Source organism: Dromaius novaehollandiae, chromosome Z, assembly GCF_036370855.1.
Source record: "Dromaius novaehollandiae isolate bDroNov1 chromosome Z, bDroNov1.hap1, whole genome shotgun sequence".
Lineage (NCBI taxonomy): Eukaryota > Metazoa > Chordata > Aves > Casuariiformes > Dromaiidae > Dromaius > Dromaius novaehollandiae.
Window position 1 is genome coordinate 58,836,805 of NC_088132.1, and position 22,412 is coordinate 58,859,216.

General features: G+C 41.1%; 1 protein-coding gene across 3 annotated transcripts in view; it reads left to right on the plus strand.

The window, feature by feature from the left end:
- Positions 1-2,129: 2,129 nt before the first annotated feature.
- Positions 2,130-22,412, plus strand: part of LOC112987049 (secretory carrier-associated membrane protein 1) — a 41,261-nt gene continuing 20,978 nt past the window's right edge. Inside the window, exons 1-2 of one of the 3 annotated variants that reach the window (XM_026106726.2) lie at positions 2,130-2,380; positions 14,384-14,461. In XM_026106726.2, coding sequence (XP_025962511.1) covers positions 2,324-2,380; positions 14,384-14,461 — 135 coding nt within the window. In that variant the 5' untranslated portion in view covers positions 2,130-2,323. Of the gene's footprint in view, positions 2,381-2,539; positions 2,674-2,704; positions 2,729-14,383; positions 14,462-22,412 lie in introns of those variants that run through there. The other 2 variants (XM_064502535.1, XM_064502536.1) reach the window with 2 other exon arrangements.

Genomic DNA, 22,412 nt, shown 5'->3' on the forward strand with positions numbered 1-22,412 from the left:
ATAAAAATGCTAACATTCTGAGTCAGCCTAGGCACATGTTTATCCTATTTGTCTTGTATCTCTTCTGTGCTGGGTCAGTAAATCTTAGATACTGTGCCCCACTTAGGCCAGGATTATTGCACAGAAAAAATCATATATGAATACCAAAAGGTTAAAAAGCCAATTTTATCCTCACAGCAATTTCTTTTAGGTAGACTACAAGTTGACCTATCTCAAACCTGTCTTTTGCGTTTAAATGGAGGCTTAAATCATTTCTGTACAAATCATGTAAAAAAATTCAGGATTCACTGGTGTGGTGGAGCGCAACTGCCCCTGCACTCTTCTCGGGCCCAAAGCGTGGTGGAGCGCAACTACCCCCCCCTCCCCCACACCTTATCTCAGGCCCTGGCTGACCACAAATAACTGACAGCACTCTGTGCTGACCAGGAGGAACTAGGTGATACTGGTTGCAACTGGTGAGGCCAAAAATGGGCATGAGATCAGCAAAAAGGGGGATACTTCCCCCAACACGGCATGAGATCAACAAAAAGGTACATCTCCACACCAAATACTGTATGACCATGAGTCAAACTCCATGCCCATAGATAGCGCTGCAGCCTAGAGCCCATTGAGCTCTCCTGCACGGCAGCCGGCTGCACGGCAGTGAATCTCCCCTTGAGTTGGGATGCCTCTCGAGGTTACTCTCCGGGAGTTAAGAGAACCTCTGACAAGAAACCGTTGGAGTGGTAAGAAACCGAGACTTGGGCAATAACAAATGTGCAGTAAGATTTGCTTGCTATGACTACACTGTATAGCCTCCTTGATAAATCTGTTTGCAGTAAACCCAGAGTTAATATACCCCCGACCCCGCGACAATTGGTTTTAAAACTGTTTCATCAGTGTAGACTGTTACTGTTTGATACCAGGTAAACAGAACTTGATTCAGGTTTCAGATTTCAACAGCAATAACTCAAAGTCCCTCTGGGGGAACAGTGCTTTAAACAGTTGTTTCCATTTATCTGCATCATTTTGAGTGGGTTCTGCACTGAGGATGGAGGGTCAGTATTTCTGAGGAAGTTTTTGAAAAGAGTTTTTCAATCAGTTCTCCTCTGAAACTCTCACGCAGTCTTTATCCTGACTTCAAAGACAGCCTGTTTCTTCCTCCGGTTCTGCCGCACTCTTTTCAAGCCCCCCTCTTATGATCTTCACAGTTGCTCAAACCATATCAGTGTCACAGTTTATCGGGAGTACAGACTACTCTGTAGGCTGCTGAGTTTGGCTGAACATTTGCAAGCAGCTCTTTTAACGTGCCTACTAAAGGAAGCAGGCTTTTGTGACCTTGTTTCAAAGCTTTACCCTACATACAATCCTTGCTGATCTTTTGTATAAGACATCTGGGAAGCCATATGCTTGGCATGTTATTTATCTCACAAATAAAAAACAGAACAAGGGAGTGGAATAGTGTTTTATCAAGTGAGCCTCAAGTCTGAAGCCTTTTTCATTATCTTCGCAGCTGTTATAGGCAGCGCTTGGAGGGCTCACTGCGGGGAATTTTAGTTTTACTCTTTAGACAAGACGGCTGCCCTGGCTCATCCCGAGGGGCAGCGATGGAGGAGCAGAGAGGCTCCTTCCCTTTGCACTGCACCGAGCAAGCCCTGCGAGGGGGTCACTGCACAGGAGCGACCCGGGCAGCCCCGCGGCGACGGCACCGGCCAGCGGCGGGGACGCAAAGGCCGGGCTGGGCCTGGAGGAGCTTCATGGCAGCGCAAGGCCCCGAGGCGCTCGGCGCCCCCGGCCCGGGCCCCCGCCGCCCCAGCCGGCCTTTGCTCGCTGAGGGGAGGGCACCGCCGCCCATGACGCGCCGCCGCCGGCCGTTAGCAACGTACACAACCGTCTCCCGTCCCCGGCTGCCGCGCCGGGCCCGCCCGGCGGGAAGCCCCAGGGCTCCTTCCCGCACGGCTCCGGGCTGGTGCTGACAAGCGAGGGCGGCGGCACCCAGGCCCTGTCCCCGGGCGAGCGCCCGACCAGCTCGTCGCCGCGCGCCCGGCCGCGCCGCGCCGCGCCGCCCCCCGCCCCCGCGATGGAACCTTCCAGCTCACCCCGGGAATAGGAGTGCCCTCGCCCAGCGAGAGCCGGCCCGCCCCGCATCGTCATTTCCGGGGCGGCCATTTTGGGAGGTTGGCGCTCCGCGGCTCGCCGGTGGCGGAGGGGGCGGGCTCCGCGGCGCAGCGGCCGGTGACAGCGGCTGAGCGGGGGGGCAGCCTGCGTGCCGCCTGCGTGTGGGGGGCGCCGGAGGGACAGAGCCGCCGCCGCCCGGCCGTCGCAGCGCCCGCCTGCCCCTGCCATGTCGGACTTCGACAGCAACCCCTTCGCGGACCCGGACCTCAACAACCCCTTCAAGGTGAGGCGGGGGGCGGGCCGGGGGCGGGGCCGGCGGGGGGCCGTCAGCCTGCCCCGCTGCCCCGGAGGGGAGCGGAGGGGCGGGGCGGCCGCGGCGCCCAGGGCCGCGGGCATCCCCGGGGAGGGGCTCACAGCCAGGGCAGGCGCTGCCGGCGGGGGGGTGGGTCTCCTCGCTGCGGGTAGCGCCGCCCGGGGGGAGCCTGGCCGCCGGGGTGCCGGCTGCCTTGGGCCGCGGGCCTGGGGCACGGCTCTGGGGGAGCCCTGGAAACGGGCACAGCCGTCTCACAAGTTCAGGTTTCTGTGTTTTTGTTTCCCCTTTGGTTGCAGAAATAACACAGGTCGCGTTTAGGTGCGTTACTTTGAAAGCAAGGCTCTTTCTAATTTTGTCGAGAAATTAGGCTGTGTGAATACGTGCTTTGTATAATGACAGAACTTTTTTTCTCTTCTGTTTGACGGACCTATCCTCAGATAATTTAGTGAATTTCCCCCCTCTTTCTCCCCCCTACCCCTTCAAGCTTACCTACTTCTTTACATTGTTTCTTAAGTATACAGGATAGTGATGGCTAGGCACAAGTTCTGCCCTTCACTTCAAAATGGTATATTGTAATGTATTCTAAGGCTTCTAGGTTTTTTGGACTCCTGACCTGTCATGCTCACAGCTGAGAACTGTTTTCTTTACCCACTGTTCTGGCATCCGCTGTCAAGATGAGCTGGCCCCCTTGGATGCTTCTCCTCCTTATCTGTACTTTCTTTGTTATTGGAGTCCAGTTTAACTAACTTCTTGAGCTGCTTACTTTAATCATCTTACTGAGTGTGTTCTTGTTTTTTGTGCCACTCTTTGTTATCACGCTGACACTATAAAGCACACAAATTTTATATTTCAGTGAGATTTGGCTCACTGGTTTCAGCTGGAGTAATTAAGTCTATTTAAGCTGTCACACTTCGAGCGTACTTTCACAGAGGTAGTTGCTGAAAACATAGAGCATTATTGTTGACTACTTTGTTCATTGGAGTCTGTCTAAATCATCTTAGTTTAGTTTTTGTCATCATAAAACTTTGCAAAATCCTCTTTAAGCTAATCTGTGTGGTTTTACTTCATATTTTACACAATGCAGTGACCTAGATCAAGAGCAGCACTGGTGTCCAGCTTGTCGCCAACAAAAGCTTGGACTAGCACCAGTGAGAGTGCTGTTCTTTTAAATAGTTTTGGCATGAAATATCAAAAAGGTGTCACTGTTCTAGAATATGTCTTCAGCAACAAAAAATATATGTTTTCCTCTCCTTTCTATACTAGTGATGAGAATACTGTATATCAAAATTTATTGTGTATAGGTTCACAGAGTAGTTAAGGGTATTGGAAACAATATAGCCAGTATAAATGCCTTTGCATAGCTCATGAGCCCAGGTAACATGCCCTGTGTAGTGTTTCTGAGACCAAAGCTAGAGATGTAGCTCATCCACAGGTATACTGTGAAGACACTACTTAAAGCTTATTCAGATTTCCCCACAGGAAGAGACTTCTGTTGTAGCTCTTAGGCAAAATGCATGCTCTACTTCTCATCTGCAATGCATCATGATAAAAGGTGTCCAGAACTTGAAGACCAGCATTAAAGCATTGCTCTGGATTTCTTTTACTTGCAGATGTTATTTTAGGGAACCTGTATGCTTTTTCTTTTCAGGAGGCTTTTTTTTCCACTTCTTTCAAATGTCTGCTAACTTCTGTCTCATTCTACTGTCCACAAAAGGTGGTTTTTGCATATCATTACTCATCCAGGTATTTACTGGAAGGGCCAAACCTTGACTGCCATCTCATTAGCATAACAAGTTTGAAATTAGTGAGATTTTAACCCATGTCTGAACTTCAGTTTAGTCTAACTGTATGTGTTTTAAGAACCAGTATTTTCCAGGTAGACCCTGTCAGTCTTTAGTTATGTTGTCTGAAACCTTATTCAAACTTGTTCATGTTTTTATTTTTCTGTACTTGATAATTTTATGTATGATGAGATTAGTTATTTTCTTTACATTTGCAGCCACTTTATGTGCTTGTGTAAAATCACAAATCAGTATGGTACAGAAAAAGAGGGAGGGGCCTCATGTGGAAGAGTTGTTGCCAAGGCCTGAGAGCAGATCATGCTTTTCCTTAAAGACTTTGTTGTTACTAATTTTGCGTAACCTGCTTCTAAGGTTTTCTGTAACAATTCTCATGCCTTTTTTTTAATCAGCAGAGATTCTTGTTTGATGTTGAATCAAAAGAAATATTTTCTTTGGGAAGATAAAGGTGAAATAGAAAAATCTGGTTTGCTTTGTGTTTTGAGTAGTTATTCTTTCTGGAAACCTAAAATTAAATTGTTTCCGGTTTGGTATCTGATGGAAGTAAAGGAATTTAATTTGTAAAATAGGATTTCTTGTTTAAAGTATTTGCTTGCTCAGATTGATCACAGAACAATGTTGATTTTGAGATAATGGCTCTTGGGCTATGTGCTTTTATGTGGTACTTCAAAAGCATACCAGCCTTTGGGTTCACTTTTTATTTTAAAGTCGTATTATTCCTGTATAAATAACTGTCCTCTGGATGGGTGTACTACCCAAATGAAGAGGTGTTTTTGTTTGAAAGACAAGATTAAACAAAAATTTGAAAGACAAATTAAACAAAAAGATAAATAACACGCTAATGTTAAAATGCTTCTGAAAGGTGATGGCAGAATTGTGTGGAGGAAAATGCATCAATGAATGATGCATTATCGCATCTTCATTTGTAGTTCTATAATTTGAGAAAGTAGTAGTAGCAGCATTATTATGAAATATACATTTGGTGCAACCCGAATTATTGTAAATGAAAGTTGGACTAATAATGAAAGCTGTTTTATTTCTGGGGAATGCTTGTCACATTTTTTGCTAAATAAAGTTCTCTTTATTTTGAGTTAACTTTATGCAATTAGCTTGTTTATGTCAGAGCAGCAAGGGCAGGCTGCCATTTAAGGGAAAGTGAGCTGGGAGCTAAGGGTGACAGCAAGGCAGGTAGAGGCAGGGACATCACTGACGAGTAGTGCAGTCCCACAGCACCCAAACAAGGTGAGCAGAGCAGGGTCAGTGATGGTAACTGTGGTCAGCCAGAAGTCCAGAGTGCCAGACAAAGTCATAATGAGGAGGTAGGTCTGAGGTCAAGCCAGGATGTTAACTCAGGGTCAGAATCAGATCCAGTGACAGTAACCAGGGTCAGGCAACAGTCCCGTGATCACCAGGCAAGCCCCTAGTGATGAGGAAAGTCTGAACACATAGGAGGGATTCAGCTGTGCTTAAGGCCTGGACAATTTATTCTTGAATAGCCTCCGCCAGTGCAAAATAAATTTTGTATAATCAGACAAAGGTATTTTTGAAACTAGCTTAAACCTCTTCCTAGGTAGCTGTCTCCTTGCTCTGTTGGTGGTGTATGGATTTTTGTTTTGTTTTTGTCATGGAATAGGGGATACTTGTAGTCTTTTATCTTGGGAGATGGTGCAAATACAGAGGTTCTGAAACTACGGTCTCTTGACATCCAGGATAAATTTCATTTACAGTGAAATAATTTTGCAGTAACTCAACTACAAAATTTTTATTTACTTATTTACTTATTTTTTAGTGAATGGTATTAACTACTGAGAGAAGAAATAACTCATCTCTTTAGTGCTTTAATGGGTTCCACAGGCTTTTTTTTATTTGTATATTTTTAAGTACAGCTATGAATTTCATAGGCCTTTGTGGCTTGGCTGACCAGCTGTAAAAAGGTTTCAGGACTGACTATTACATTTGTCCAAAAGTATGAAACAGTTACTTCTGAGTGACTGTGGAACTGAGGCTTACACTGGGTTCTATGCTGAATTCTGTTGGGTCGGTTCCTTTGACTTCATTGGAGCTCTGAGCAAGTGCAGGTATTTGATATTGTAGAAATTAAGGTAGGGTTGAAAAGTAAGATACACTTGTATTTGGCTGTGAATGATGACATTACAGTAAAAAATCACTAAGCAGTGTGGATGAAAACTTGAACAGAATGCCATGCATCTTGTTCAGTTATAAAGCATGAAAGGACACAATCATGCGAGCCCTCAAATGTGCGTAACATTAACTACGTGAGTGGTTTCTCTCAGTGGGATTCAGTATCCAAATGTAAGTAAATAGTGACATTTTAGATGCCATGTGGTATCTTAGTTAGCTGCAAGCTGTTGCTCTAAAAAGATGTGGGTCTCTTGTGGATGTCCGAGATATTTTAAGATATTTATAAATGGCATTAGGCCCCTGACTTGCTTCCACTGAGGTCACAGGATTACTTGACTCACTAGAACTAAGTATGTGTTAGAGCTTGATTTTACTACAGAAGTAGTTCCAGTTATAATTTGGATATTGCACTTAATCTGACTCGCATGAATGCAAACTAATCTTCTGTCTGGTTTGGCAGGAAGTACGAGTTGATGGTCTGACACTCAAGCTAGTAGCGTGTTGATGACTCTGCTACCCTGTGTGGCTGCAGAGTCTATGCCATTTACACCTTGACTGCTATTGTTCGGGCGAAGCTGAAGTGAGTGAAAGTTACAGCAAGGGAGAGAAGTCTTAATTATTTTCGAAGGGTCAGGACCCTGATTACTTGAATCTTTTCTGTAGTATTTATACTTTATATTGCAAAAACTTTGCATGCCTGTATACATAGCTCTTTTCTTTTATATGATTATAAGATGTACCCAATTAGTTTGTCTGTCTTTTAAATTAGTAAAGAACATAAAATACTGACTGTATTATCTGGTTTCACTTTGTAACTTCAGAATTTCTGAATTCCTCAAAACCTTGCATAATTTAATGTGAAACATCGTGATATTGGAGGTGTTCTTTAACATACATAGTTAGCTTTCAAGAGTACACTTCATCAGCACTGTAGGTGCAATACTGTGATGTGTTTTAATAGACACTGTACTTTTTTGTATTTTCAGTAAAGTGTTAGGACGTATGGCACTAGAATGGCTAGCCTTCCTGCTCCAAGAACTATACGTGGAGACTGTAACATTGCAAAGAGTAACATACCACACCTCAGAGCCAAGGAAAGGAAGAGTTTTGAGAATAGTTCAGAGGTAGAGGTGATGCTTTTTTAGGCACTACCACTCCATTGCAAGATAGGACTGCTGTGGGGTTTAGGACAAATTCATCCATGGGAGTCTATGAAGTTTTATTTGGTTTCAGAGATGGCAAATTTGGTTTATTCAGTAGCTCAGAATCCTGCATAGCCTGGCTTCCAATCAGATAGTGTAGCCTGTGATGGGATTGGCTTGACAGCCAAGTATATGAACCATGGCTTGGCTACTTTTGCACTGTCCTATTTATTGACTGTGCTCTGGTGATGCTAGATTGAAAATCTTTGAATATCATTCTGGGGCGGGGGGGGGGAGAGAGGGGATGGCTGATCAGTGAATGAGATGTTAAATTTGAAACTGAAAGAACTGAGGTATGCTAGTAGTTATTCCTCAGGGTTGCAGGTGTGTGTTTATGGGGGTTTTGCTGGTTTGTTGAGGTAAAGACAATTTCTGTACCTTCAAGTGATTAATTCTTGCAAATGTAACACGTGTAACTTCTGAGGCCAGCTCTTTCTCCCAGTAAGTGGTTTTTAATCATAGGTTGAAATACTGTTGCAGGTGCAAGACACTAAGGCTTCCTTTGTACTGTAAAATATAAACTTTATGCTAGTATTAATGTGCTATTAGGACAGCAAAACTTATCTGGATCTTAAAATTAAACTGCTCTTTGTGATATTTTTGTCAGCTTACACTTTCTTGGGCGTATGATGATGAAGGAAGAAATAAAGCATGAAGAAGTAGTAATACTTGACACTGTGCATTGAAACATGAGTAACTTTTTGAAACATTTCCTTATGTAGCTTGTTGTGGCATGGACAGGGTGAAAATCTTTGGGGAGTTTAGCTGTTTGATATATACCCAATCTTTACTGAACATGTGCAAATTGCAACTTCAGAGGCTTAATCTGGCTGAACGTAGACAATTTTATGGAACTGGAAAATGCATTTGTCATGTGCAGACTATCCTCCTTTCCAAGTGTCAGGTCCTTATTTAAAAAAAAGAAAATTTAACAGGGGAGGAGAAGGCTTTGATATCCACCGCTGACAAAATATATTTTGCTTCAAACTTTGTTCTAAAAAGCTAAGCTTTGTCTGAACCCTCTCCTCTCCTGCAAAAACCTCAGGTGGGCATACAGAAAGTAAAGTACAGCATATGGAGGGTTTCAGTTGATTGGTGGCTCTCAAACTCGTTTGTTTATAAAGAGTGGGGGGGATAGTTTTCTCACTGATCAAGAAATTGAAAAACTCAGGGAAACAGTCATGGATATTTGTTGTATTTTTACTTAACTGTTTGGAGCCATCAGTGTGATCTTTGGAACTACTCAGAGGAAAAAAACCTGCTGTTGAATTCTCAGCAGAGTGTGTACATCCAGAATATTATTGACAATTAGTATTTTTCACACTTAGAAAAGGCTAATATGAGTTGAAATAGATATAGAGAACAGTTTCTATCATGATCAATGGAGAGTTTATCTTGAAATGAAAAGAGCTTAGCTTTTCATGCAGTAAAACAAAGGTTATGGGGAACTTCATTGGGAAAACAAACCAGTGAGAGACAAGACCTAAACTGGAAGTCAGTATTGTGCATGAAGATGGGTATAACTTGTCAGTAATAACAGTAGACTAAAAATTAGAAGGGTTCTAATCTTTCAGAGTGAAGTACTGGAACCAGCAGTAGAAGTAGTAGGGATAAGAAATCCTTGTTGGTTAAGAGGGACTTTGCTAGATTTGTAGATCTGAGCTCATGATCTCTGAGTCCACTCTGGGGAGTGGACTCACCAGTCTGGATTCAGTCCTGGTAGACTTCTGGTCTGTGCTTCTAGTCTGTATGCAGTCAGGTTTTTTGAAGGCATAACATCATTGCTGAGCATGATGAGTAGTTTGGATGATCAGATTGGTGCTGCACATCCTTTGCTCTCTTGGAACTTCCTTCCAAGCACAGAAAGCAGCAGGGAAAAATGCATAGCTGGGTGAAGGTGGTTATTTAACAGTAAATGCTGAGGATGCTGGCAGAGTAAAGGCTATGGTTGGTGTCAGTGACTGTTAAAGCAATTAGGGTGTAGTTGTTTCTGAGGATCTTGAAGCAAAAGACAAAAATTGTATGCTGGCACAGCTGAAGGGCAGTCAGTGTCTGACCTTAGAGGTAGATGATAGGATTGATATAATGACTATCATTATATATATCATTATATCATAATATTCTCTACCCCCCACCCCTCTTATTTTTTTTAACAAGAAACCTTTTTGTGTCCATTGTAAACTTGCTCACATGTTTAATACTTTCTTGGAAAATGAAGTAAAATTCTTTATAGAAGAACTTCATCTGAAGAGTGTTGTGATGAAGGGAACTGTTTTCTCAGTTTGGATTGAAACTACTCCAGTAATCAAGAGGTCATGCCTATCCCTGGATAAACTAAACTAAAGCTGAAAATGAAGATTTCTATGATTGCCTACTTAGCTCTTTCTTCCCTCAGCTGTTCTTAAGGAGTTTTATGGACTGATAAATTGTTCTCTATTCATTAAAAAAAATTAATCCTGTTCTTTTGAAACATATATGTTCATAGTTTTGTTTCTTCTTACTCTTTTTTTTTTTTTTTTTTTTTTCCCCTGAGACTAACTAAGTGTATTTGTCAGTTTACTCAAATATTTTATTTGGTGCTGGCCTATGAATCCAATGTGAACATTTTTTTTAAATATGCTGTGAATTTTAAATGCAGCATTCCAATTTTACCTATTTTTCCAAACAACATGATTACTTTATTCTTGTCACATACAATACTTCTGGTAACATGATCCAAGTTTTGGAAGGTATTTAGTTGTTGTCTGTACTTTCTCCTGTCAACCAGTGTTAAAAATCTACCTTATTATACTACTATTTTTTTTTTTTTAGTGGTTACCTTTGTTCCTCTTATGCTTTTCCCAATAGATGTTTTATGCATGTATCACTGTTCTTGTTTGTTGCAAACTTTTTTGGTTATATGATTTTTATTCTAAATTCTTGTTTTCCATTGCTGATGTGTTGTAAAACCATTAGAATGAGTGTTCATAAACCTGCTTTCCTGACCTCTGCAATAAAATGTTGCTCTTACCTCTTTGTTAGTCCTTGGAAGTAAACCATACTAAACTAAATTATAGGTTATACACAGGATGTTGTTTATTAATATCACTGATGTCACTTATTTAATTTCTTTTTAAAAAATGCAAACACACCTCAGACTTATTATAGATCAATTTTGTACTTCTGGCCTCTGCTTTCCCCCCCCCCCCCCCCCCCCGGCATTCTGTGTTAGATTACTTGTGTATAAGATGCATGCTTTGGCCTTTTTGGTACAGCAATGTGTATACCTCAAAATTAGAAGTCTGTGGGTTTTCATGTTAAACAATCTCAAGGACAGTTTGGAGGGAGAGGTTTCCTAGCTCTTTACTTTCTCTTCACTGGCTAACTTAAAAGCCGTTAAAATTACAGTAAGAAACATCAGCTTAGCCGGTGGGTTTGTTCAGAATGTTTTCACTTTATCTGTGCTAACAAAGCATCTTACTGTGGAAGAATGCTGGACCCATTCCCAATGAACACTAATACAAATAATCATTACAGATGTATCTAGTTCTTCTATCTTTAATTTTTTTAATTTGTTCTGTGTTAATGAAATCTGGTAGCTGATGACTAGCTTTGGTCTCCTAGACAACAGAAATCTTTTCCTTTAATTTAATTTTTTTAAAAAGCTGTAAAAATTTGCATAGAATAGCTCATTCTGCTCCATTTAAACCACATGCTCTTTGATTTGGGGGGGTGGGGCAGCGGGGAGCTACCTTCCTTTTCTTTACATTCTGGCTTGTAATTACTGGAGTTTATACATCCTATGTGTTAACTGGGTATTCAGTTAACTTTATCTGTGTCTGAATGATGTGAGTATAATTTGTTAACCTAGTATTGGAGACATTTTTAATAGTTATGTAGGCGCACTTGCCTATGTGGGATGTAGATGTTTGCGGGGGGAGTTGTTCATTGGTGTGTGTGTGTGACTACCTTTTCCATTCTTGATGTAAATACTGGAGTGATGCTTGTACCTGACTTAGTGATTCAAAGAGTGTGATTCTAGTCTTTTCCTTTTGAGATTGATATTGGGGGAGGGATAGTACAAGAAGCAGAAAAGAGGAAAGATTAGATGGAAACACTTAAGTTGTGCTGATTTATTGATACTCCCATCTTTCAAACTAATTCAGATCTCGAAATTGTGATCTGAAATGATCATATAGCTGCATGCATGACTTCCCTGCACTGCTAAGTACAATATCTGGGTGTGAATGATGATCTGTTCTTAAACTCTGCTCCCTGGTTGATGAGGCTAATAATTCATAAATCAAGAGACCAGGAACTTGAGAGACTGAATCAGCAGGAGCTTGAGGCTGGAGAGGGAAGGGAGCTTGAGGCTGGAGAGGGAAGGGTGAATTGGAAAGAGGGAACAAGGAGTTTGGGAATTATTGGAATTGGAATTCTGGGACTAGCTGGGTGGCTGAGAAAAATCAGGCTGTGGCAAGGCACTAGTGCTAGGGCAGGTCCATTCTGGGCAGAAGTACTGGTCCACCAAAACATAGTCTCCTCAGTTGGAGGTTGAACCAGGCATTCTGCAGTTACCCCATGCAGTGGCTGACATCAGATATTTGAAGTCTGTTGCAGAAAGTATTGGCTGTATCTTCTGCTTGTCTGCAGATGGTAACCTGATTTTTTGTAATGTGGCTCAAGTGGTTGAGGTCTTTGGATGTTTGGTGGTTCCACCATGCTCCAGTTTTGCACTGGTGTCTATATGCTATCACAGATGGAAACTCATCACTGGCTTTTTTCCTGTTTCTTGCTATTAACATCCAAAGGGAACTAGAAAATAGGGCATTTTTTGACTTCATTCATTTTATAGGTAGAAGATCAAACATGGAAAAAATAAGCCATGCCTGACTAGATGTGTTTATCCCTGTAGAATACGATAGTCTTCACTGTTTTGTCCTGCCCCTGCCCCAGATTGTACATCTCATACAATGTACAAACTTGATAGCATATATTCAAGAACAGCCTTTAAATGTCTTTTTTTTTCCTTTCTTTGAGTGTGTGGTACCACTTAATTGTTCATTATTCAGCCCCTGATTAACTTCTAAATTAAATGTTTTATTATTCTGCAGCAATGAGTATGAGTGCTTCATTTTTTTACACTGCACCTAAATGACTTGGCATTCACTCCATTTTTAAAATTAGATGCCAAGAGTGTAAGGCAAAAGATGCACAGTCATTTTGGATATTCTTTAGGGTGTCAGGTCCAGTCTTTAAGTGTTGGAAGTACTGTCAGAAATACGAAGTGCAGCTCCTGTTGGCATCAGTTATTCACTGCACTGTAGATGTTCAGAACAGTTCAAAGTCCAGGAGCCTCCAACTGGACACTCAGACCATGAGGAGCTTGTTTCTTTTTGTTCTGAGGCTAAGTGCTTAGGCTCTTCACCTGGTATTGCAAAAGATCTCTGTGAATGAATACAGCAGAGATTCAGATCTCCAGGCTAGTACTTGCTTCCTTTGGCTATTTTTTTCCTTTTTCTTTTTTTCCCCCTGTACTCTCTGGTTTATTTCTCATGCCTTCCAGCTTCTGGAAGCAATTGGGCCATGAGTTTCTGCTGAAGCTCAGACTCTATAATGGGGGCTTTCTGAGAGCAGAATTTGAACACTACGTGGCATGATGGGGTCCAATTGGAGTATTTCGATACAACTGTAACAGTAGGAAAACTGCAAAAACGAGATAATGAAACTTCTTATGTAGGGGTGATGTTAAATGCTGAGTCATTCAGTTTTTTCAGAGTTCCTGCTACTTTTGCAAACAACAGCTAATGAGTCAGTAAGAAAAAGGAGCGTTTGTCAGAAGTACAGCAATAATGACATTTGCTAATTCAAAAGGGGAACGGACTTGTGATGGAGGACTTCTTGCTGTACTCACTGTGTATATTTAAGCATATGATGTAGTCCTAAAACTAAGACTTGCTGAAATAAGCTTGCTCAGCTGAATCAAGAGAAACATCTACTTCCTGCCATTCTTATTAGTCAGTGATAAAATGTTGCAGTAGCTTTGTGCAAAGATGTAAGAAACTCTTACCCCTGCCCTTCTCTAAAGCACTTGGAGAAGAAAATTTTTCTTTCATATTTGTAGTTGTAAATATAGACTGCATTTCTGAATTGACTTGACCCCTCTTTCCTGCGTTTTGGAAACCTGCTGCTGCTCAGTGGCTGTCTCATGAGTTTGTCCTATTCTAGTTATTCAGACAGTTGCATTTGTTGTCCTTCTTGGGCAGAACCAGACTATCAGATACTGAACAAACACAGAAATTTAGTATTGAAATGTGCTCTTTAAGCAACCAAGTCAACTTAAAGTAGTAAGTGCTATTTGAGTTGTTGTTATGTAGACTTACTTTTTTTGCTATATGGCTGATGGGTAGCAAGTTTCATATGTGTCTACGTTTTTTCTGAAATGCTTTTACTATTATTGAAGGTTTGGGAAGTAGTTTTTGGTAGAAAAAGCGCAAAGTTAAAGCTCTCTTTCTGTTATGCTCTTTGATGTATGGCTGTGGAGTTCAGTGGCCTAAATAGCAGGATAGGGTTTTCTTCCCTTCTCTGTTGAGAGCTTTTCTCTTATAAATCAGCTGTGTGACAGATGGAGCTTCTCTGTGTTAATCTAGGTTTGTAAGAAGCTCAGAATGGAGTGATGTCATTCAGGGGACAGAGAAGGAAAAATGGATATTTACAGGCTTTTTAAAGTGCTAATTAAAACTTTTTTTAGATTGAAACAACAGTTGAGTTTCATATGATATAATGATGCAAGTGTTGACTCCTTGTTCTTATGCATGTGCATGCATTTACAAAACTATTTTCTTTTCTAGGATCCCTCAGTAACACAAGTGACAAGAAATGTTCCTCCAGGATTAGATGAGTACAATCCTTTTTCTGATTCAAGAACAGTAAGCACATTTATTTCTTAAGCATGCTGTTAATCTTTCTGGGTAAGATTTGTGGGGACTGTTTACAGAACTTGTAAAATCTGTGAAGGCCAGCTAGAGGCAGTGGAAAATCCATAAGGATTGATGGTCCCATAAAGTATTTGGAGGATTCACTGGGTAGGTCTGACTTAAGTGGGCTTTGAACTCTCAAGGAGGAGTGGTTCCCTGAAAGGGAGCTGAAACAGAATTTCATTTTTGCCCTAATTAATAAGATTTCTGATGGCCTGTCCTTTATGCTTTTCTATTCTAATTTTGTTCTTGCTTTACAGCATGTGTGAGTGTGGCACACTTTCTCTGTGTCTTACTTTTGATTCCTGTTTCACTTACAAAAGCACTGCTCAGAATAAGGAAAAACACTGCATTTTATAGTCCACAGGCAACAAGTAGTTGTGCTGTACTAAAAGAAATAACTGAAGACTGAGAAATGCAATTGGTTTTGCTTTTTATATAGCTTTGACTTACCACTTAATGGCTATGTTTCAATGTAAATAGCAACAGATAGTTAAAAAGTTTTTAGGGAAGCTGAAAATGGCATTTTTCAATTAGAAATCCATTTTTTCCCCTGTTTATGTTGGCGAGTAATAAGATGGGAATCTGATTGTCAATCTGTAGCATTAACCTCCTTCCTCCTTTCCCCCCCTCCCTGTCCAACAAATTCAAGTTAACAAAACATGCTGAGCTGCACAGACAAATATTTGTCTATTGCCAATCCAGACAGAATTGTTTTCTCTGTGAGAAACTGACTTCAAACTCTGAATGCTGACATTGGTTTTCATAGCTTGGTTGTGTTTCCCTTTGCTAAGGGAGATGACATCTATCCTGATAACCAAGGAAGAAATGATAGGACAGAAAAATAAGTAAATTCTATCTTTATTTTTTTCTTCAGTATTTCAGTGCATTCAGCTTTTCTCTGTCAATATGTAACTTTCCTTCACATCTCCAGTGGAAAATTTGGTAGAAAAATAACTAATACATAAGATGTAATGAAGAAAGCAAATGGGCATGGCAGATTTGAAGTCTCAAGTGTCACCACTTTATCTAACATGTGAAATCAGGAATTTTGGTTTTCTGATTGGTTACCAAATTTCAAAGCCTGTATTATTTTTGATTATAAAACCAAACATAGTTTTCAGTGAATGGTATAAATGTCAGATTAAATGTCTTTGCCTGCATCTTCAGTGGTTTTCTCTCCAGTGCTAACAGTCACCACGGAGAGGACTTTGCCTTTTTTTGTCATGTTACTGAAATCAACAAGGACCAGATGAGATTAGAGAATTAGTATTGCTGCTTAATCATTTGATGGAATTAATGTTAAAGGGGGCTTGTAATTTCTTCCTGCTCCTAGAGCTTCTGCTAGGGCATGTTTAACTTCTACCCTGAGACCTCTGTGTGTGTGTGTGTGTGTGTGTGTGTGTGTGTGTGTGTGTGTGTCTATATATGTATAGCATGTATAGATGCAGTAATACAGATAGCATGAACTTTCAATCTGGATGTATTACAAATTTGAAAAAAATGCATGCATACTGTGTTTTTAAGCTGGCCTCTTAACTGATTTTTTTCAGTAAATTCCTGGACAGCTCCCCTTCTTACATTTTACATCTGAACACAATGAAGAGTTAATGGAAAAACTGGTCAGCTACACCTGGCTTCTTTTGGAAGCTTCCCCCCCCCCCCCCCCCCCCACACACACACTTCTGATACAAATGTACTTTTCAAGGTAAATAAAATGCTCTAGCCTCACGGGGAAATCTATTCAAAAGAACTTCTTTCGACCATCTATCTCCAGCCAACATCAGAAGAAGTAATGTTAATTCGCATCTCTACCCAGTGTAGCTCTGACAGTAAGACATAAAATAAAAAGGCCTATCCAGGCAGTGCCATTTGAAGGAAAGACAAAAAGGGTGCTGTATTCTGAGGCAGGCTGAATTTCAGGGTTGATATGAGTACCTTGTAATCTGTCTGCGAGAGTCAAAGACATGGGCCTTTGAAGTAAGGTCTCTGTAAAAATATTAAACTTGGTTCCCATGGCTGAATGTGTGTGGTGTATGATAACTCTTATGCAGTGAAGACTGAAGGTCAATGCAGTGCTCACAATACAAGTCTGAGTAACTAGTGATAGAGTTACATCATTATAAAAGGTGGAATTGCTGACCATTCATCTGTCTCTCTGTCGGTACTCCTCAGTCCTATCCAGGCTGTAAAATGGTCAGATTCCTCTCTGCTGTGCCCAAATTCTGAGCATCGGGCTAGGCAACAACAGCATTGGGACAGGTATGACAAAACAAAGTGCCAACTGATAGGTTGGAAGGGACCTCTGGAGGTCATCTTTTTCAACACCCTGTTCAAAGTGGGTCCAACTAGATGAGGCTGCTCAGTGTCTTGTCCAGATGAGTTTCGAATATATCAGAGGATGAAGATCCCATGACCTCCTTGGGCAACCTGTTTGGGTGTTTGATAGCTCTTAGAGTGATTTCCCCCCACCCCCCAACATCCAATTAGAATTTGCTGTGTTCCAACAAATCTAATCCTGTGTAATAAAACCAGCAGCATCCTTCTTTTCCCAACAGCCCCATGTACATTTAAGCTGTTACACTTTGTAAATTACACATTAATTAGGACAGAACTTGGCTGCATTTGCCTGATATACTGCTCAAGTCTGGTTTTCAAATCTTTATTACACCTGATGTGAGACTGAAACTTTCCAGAAGGATAGACTGGACTGCAAAATTTAAGGGGAAAAGGAAGAAGATTGATTTCTGCTGTCCTGAAGCCACCTGAGAAGACTGTCTCCCCATCTACTTCTGAGAATACAGAAGGCATGGTGGTAGCTGGGGTGCTCCAGTATGGATTCCTGAAAGAGGCGTTCTGAGGCAAATCTCAGGCAAGAAAGTTTCATCTCTGTATTCAGAACCTCAGCTCAGTAGGGCAGACTTCAGACAATTCCATCACTTCAGACCTTGATACTGAGCTGTCGTTTCTTCTTCCTCATTTTGTTTGGCTGGTTTTGGTTCTTAGGCAGCTTTTTTTATTGATGCTGTTGGAATTTTGAAATCAAGTATGAGAGCAAGTACACATTACTTGACCTACTGTTTTCCTGTGTTTACCTTCAAAGAAAACTTTGAGAATGGGATATATTTGGCTTGAAAATAAATTCAGTTTTGATATAGCCACACTTGTTTGTTTTCCTTCACTTAGCCAAACACTTCCACTAAGTAATGAAAAAGTGGATGGCTTTGCATCAGCTCTTAACTTTACAGTTGACACTGAAGTAAAATGGGCACAGCAGTCAACCTTCCTGTTTTGATTTGCACACAGATAGTCAACACTTATGCATTAGCATTCTTTGAACACCAAAAGTAAAATGCATAATGGATTTCTGTGCTTAAAAAAACCCCCATCCTTTGATCAAATTCAATCCGTTTTTTGCCTCTATTATAAGATGTTAGTCAAGGTTAAAGAAGTTAACAGGCAATGCCAGATTCACTGGTTTCTTTCAAAGCTGCCTCTGCATTTTTATTCGTAGAAATACTGTGACAATAAAAATCAAAATAACATGAGAATTTCTGTTCTGCTTATTTAATATTTATGAACATTAGTGGCTTTATAAAATTCCCATTACTTCTCAAAATTAATTTCTTCAGTTACCTGGTTTGGCAGCTTCAGGATTTTCAGTTGTTTTCAGGACCCAGTATATGTCTCCCACTAACACCTATTGTGCAGACAATATTTGAGATGACCTTAGAACTTAGTTGTTTGCTTTTGGTCAGAGAGCAAATCAGTTGCTTGTGTGACTGTAGCTCTAGTCTGATCACTTGGTAGTAGTGTTTCCTCAATGAACTTAAACTTACTATGTGCAGTTCTTGTGTGTATTAAATGCATGTTCCATGCCAACCTTTTAAAGACTTAAATCTGGGATACTGCCTTCCAGAATGATTTTTAAAAGGCCTCTAGTTTTAGACTTCTTGCATCCTGTGCAACAACGCTTAAGCCATTTTGGGCAACTCTTTATCCAACAATTTGCAAATATTTTGCCATTTTAGACTGTGAAGAACCTGCTGTATGCTATCTAATGTGTCAGTAAGGATTTTTATCAGAATTGTTTTAGACCTTTTTTATAAAGTTAGCTTAATTCTTTTCAGGCTGACTTCAGAGATGGCAATAAGAGCAAACCTGTGTTTATGGTATATTTGGAAATTGATGTGGGACACTTGTGCAAATTAGCATGTGAAATTTTGCTTTGTATTGCCCTTTTTTATAAATGTATAAATAACTGTCTGCCTTACTGGTTTGTCTGCTAGCTAATAAATGATTGTTTCTTTTTTTATTGAGAATGTTTTAATTGCATGTGTGATGCAACACTTCTTTTGAGTACCTTGTTTTTTTTAAGGTTTGATGTGCACAACTTCCACCCTGGTTCTTGTTACTTGCTTGCCCTTGCATGCATTTTTATTGAACTTCTGTTTTTCCAGAGATTGCTAAACATTGGGAAATACTTATAGGCCAAAATAAATTATTTGTGGCTTTATGAAAAAGTTAACTGGTTTCTAACAAAATGTTATCACAAATAAACATCCGCTCATCCCCAATTTGTTGCTGTTGCTGGTTTTTCTTTCCTGTACCCTTTCCTTACTATTTATGTAAGGATAATAACAAATAATCTTGTGTCAGCTGGGTTTTTTATTGAAGTATGCAGGTCTCCAGCTGTGCTGTACCATGCATGGCTTGAAGACATACTGAAGAGAAATCAAAGAAGGTACTTCTTGCTTCTAGGAAAATTTGGGAACAGTACAGCCATATCTCTTTTGTAGCTGAATTCTTTTCTAAGGCAGATAAATACTTTTATTTTTCATCTTTAGTAGTTGTGCGATTTTTCTTCACTGCTCCTCAATTTTGGTTAAGGTTGAAAAAGTGAATACTTTTGGTAGGAAGACTTAGTGCCAACTTGATTGTAAAATGCAACCATTTTTGGCTATTTTCTTCATTATGTTCCTAATCTACAGAAGATGTTTTATGATAGATGTGGCTGTTGCGTGTTGAATTATGATCTTTGCCTAGTAACCTCGAAAATCAACACATTAAAGCAACATTTAATTTCTACCATTAGAGCGACATTTGAGCACTCGTACTCTGTTCTGTTGCGCACACATTCTAAAGCTGAAATAAGTAACTAGGAAAACATAGTGTACAAAAACATGCATGGCTTTTATCGTCCTTACTGTGATATAGCAGCATTTCTTCATTAACAGGCTGTAGCGTATGAAGACAATGGCTGGAACACAGCTCTTGTTGGGATTTCATTCTTAACATGTGTTGACTTAGCAGAAGTCCTAGCATGGTACCCAGTGAAATTAACAACAAATGTTTGGAGCAGATGCATATTCCCCCCCCGCCTTACTACCTCTGTCTTCCTTACAAGCAATCCTCTCTTTTTCTTGAATTGTGCACCAGTTGTGGCAAATGATTTTAAATTAAGGTGTCTAAGTAAGTGTATACCACCAAAGAAGAGGCTAAGCATGCTAGCCTTTTGTTGCCATCAATTTAAACAGCAGTGTTGTGTACGTTATTGGAGTAAGACAGCCTTTAGGCAAGCTAAGCTTTGAGGGACAACTTATAGAATAAGTTGGAGAATTTTATTTTCTGGAAGTAGGAAGCTTCTGCCAGCTTTGAGGTCAATAGGTGATCCTGTTGTGAGAGTACTAATAGAAGATAATGCTGTAGCAAAAAGATAAATGAAATGCTTCTTTACAAGTGATAAATCAGGGGAAATGTTTTAAAACTGAATTCTCAATGGAACAGACTCTAGAAAAGCAATAGAGTGCCAGAACTAAATGGTATTCTGCTGAGTGTTAAGGAAAATAAAATGAGAAACTGCTCAGTCTGAGTTAGAATGTACTTTGGTCAGCCTCATACCGGAGGAGTGAAAGTGATGACTATCACACTCGCTTCAGAAAAAGCTCTTAAAAGGATTCAAGGATTTAAGACACCAGAAAGTATAAGTTCTATACCAGGCAAGTAGATAAAAACTTTATGAAAAACAGTTCTCAATGCTTCCCCACCCCCCACAAAAAAAAAAAAAAAAAAGGAAAAGAAAAGAAAAGCACAAGCACGTGCATTTGTGGAGAAATTTGTGTCTGTCTTAACTTCAGTAGATTTATGAGATAGTGAATATGTGGGGAGAAGATGATATGATTGACTCATGATGCAAATTCCCCCAAACTGTCTTTCAGTTGCAAATCTCTATCATGGTTTGGTTCAAAGGGAATAATAAGTAACCAGGAGAGTGATGAACAGACATACAGACACACAAACCTGCTAGACAAGCAGTAACAGAGCCAATAATGAAGACTTAAGCTCTTCAGCCACTAATTGAAGGGCCACTAAGAAACTTTGAAGAGGGTCAACCTGAACTTAGATAAGAAGGGAGAAACTAGACAAACATGAGTATTATGGATATTTGAGGGGGCTTGGGGTACTACACAAAGCTTATTAAGCAGTATTTAGGGGAAGGGGAAAAGGTGGGGAGAAAGGGGGACCAGGGAGGAACAAGGGAGGGGAGTAAAGAAGAGGAAGGATAAAAGAGGCCAGTTATGCATAAGTAGCTGCTGGTCAGTATGCTTGTCCCACTGAGCCCTGTGCCTGATGACTGTCCTATCTTCTTAAACTCTTTCTTAACTGTCTTTCTGTGTAATTTCACTCTCTATCCCATGTGAATGCTGCAATGTCTAGGTGCCGGCAACTGGAAAGACTAAGCTGAGGGTATTACGTGCCAGCAACTGGAGTCAGACCATAGGTGATAGTGACTTGTGTGTCTGCGGTGCCAGCAACTGGAGTGCATGACGGTGCCAGCATTAGCAACTAGAGGGACTGCAAGTCGTAGGGTTTGTGCATCTGGGGTGCCGACAGCTGGGGAGGCCAGAGTGGGGTGAAATCAAGTGTCAGCAACTGGAGCCAGACCATGGGTGATAGGGGCCTATGCATTTGTAGTACTAGTAACTTGAGTGAGTGAAAGTCTTAAGTGTCAGCAACTGCAGTGGAGACCGCTCATCACAGAACCTGAGTCTGGGATGTGTTTTCCCCTAGTCCAATGTGCGTGGGCATGTAATTCATTAGGAAACTTCAGGCTGGGCTAGCTGATGAATAGAAGGAAAAACTGTCTTTGGAAAGACTCAGCCAAAGGTCAGTAAGGGAGCCCAGAGTCCAGGCATGCATATTAGGCAGGCTGAGAACCTGTGCTGGTATTCAAGGGATCTGTGGAGTGAAGGGGGATGCTTGTGAGATGAGCATGTGAGTGCATGCATCAAGCTGGACTAGCTGGGGGGTAGGAGACCCATATACCTGGTAAGAGGCCCAGGATCCAGGCAAGGATATTAGCTGGGCTGAGAGCCCCTGCAGATATTTGAGGGATCTGAGAATGTGGGTGTACTTGTGAATCTAGAGAGTGAGGACATGCGTTTTCAGTAGTGAACTGCAATCATGGTAATCTGCAGAGGAGGAGCAGGACTTGGCTGTCTGTACCTGTATCTGTTTTATGTGAGTTCTGATAGTGTTATATCTGAGTGTTTTTAAAGGTAGTGCTCTATCTGTGGCAGTTTGCATAGCTGGCCATGTTAGTGGGCATGCATATATATATTTGTATGCCTCCCTGGGATACATGCTCAGCCTTGCTAACGTCTGAACCAGCAAACGGGAAAGCAGCAGCCACATCCATCGGCCTGGGGTGGAGAGACCTCAAAGTCTCAGGCTGCAATGGGCTGTGCTCCAGCAGTTGAGAAGGAGGAGTCCCTGGGCCTTGGAGTCTACTGGAGGCTGCTGGAGGCAGTGGCCTTAATAACTTTTCTTAACGGCTATGGTAATTATTTCATCCCCTGGCCCCTCCTGACTTTCTTAGAATTCCAGGGTGCACAGCTCCCGG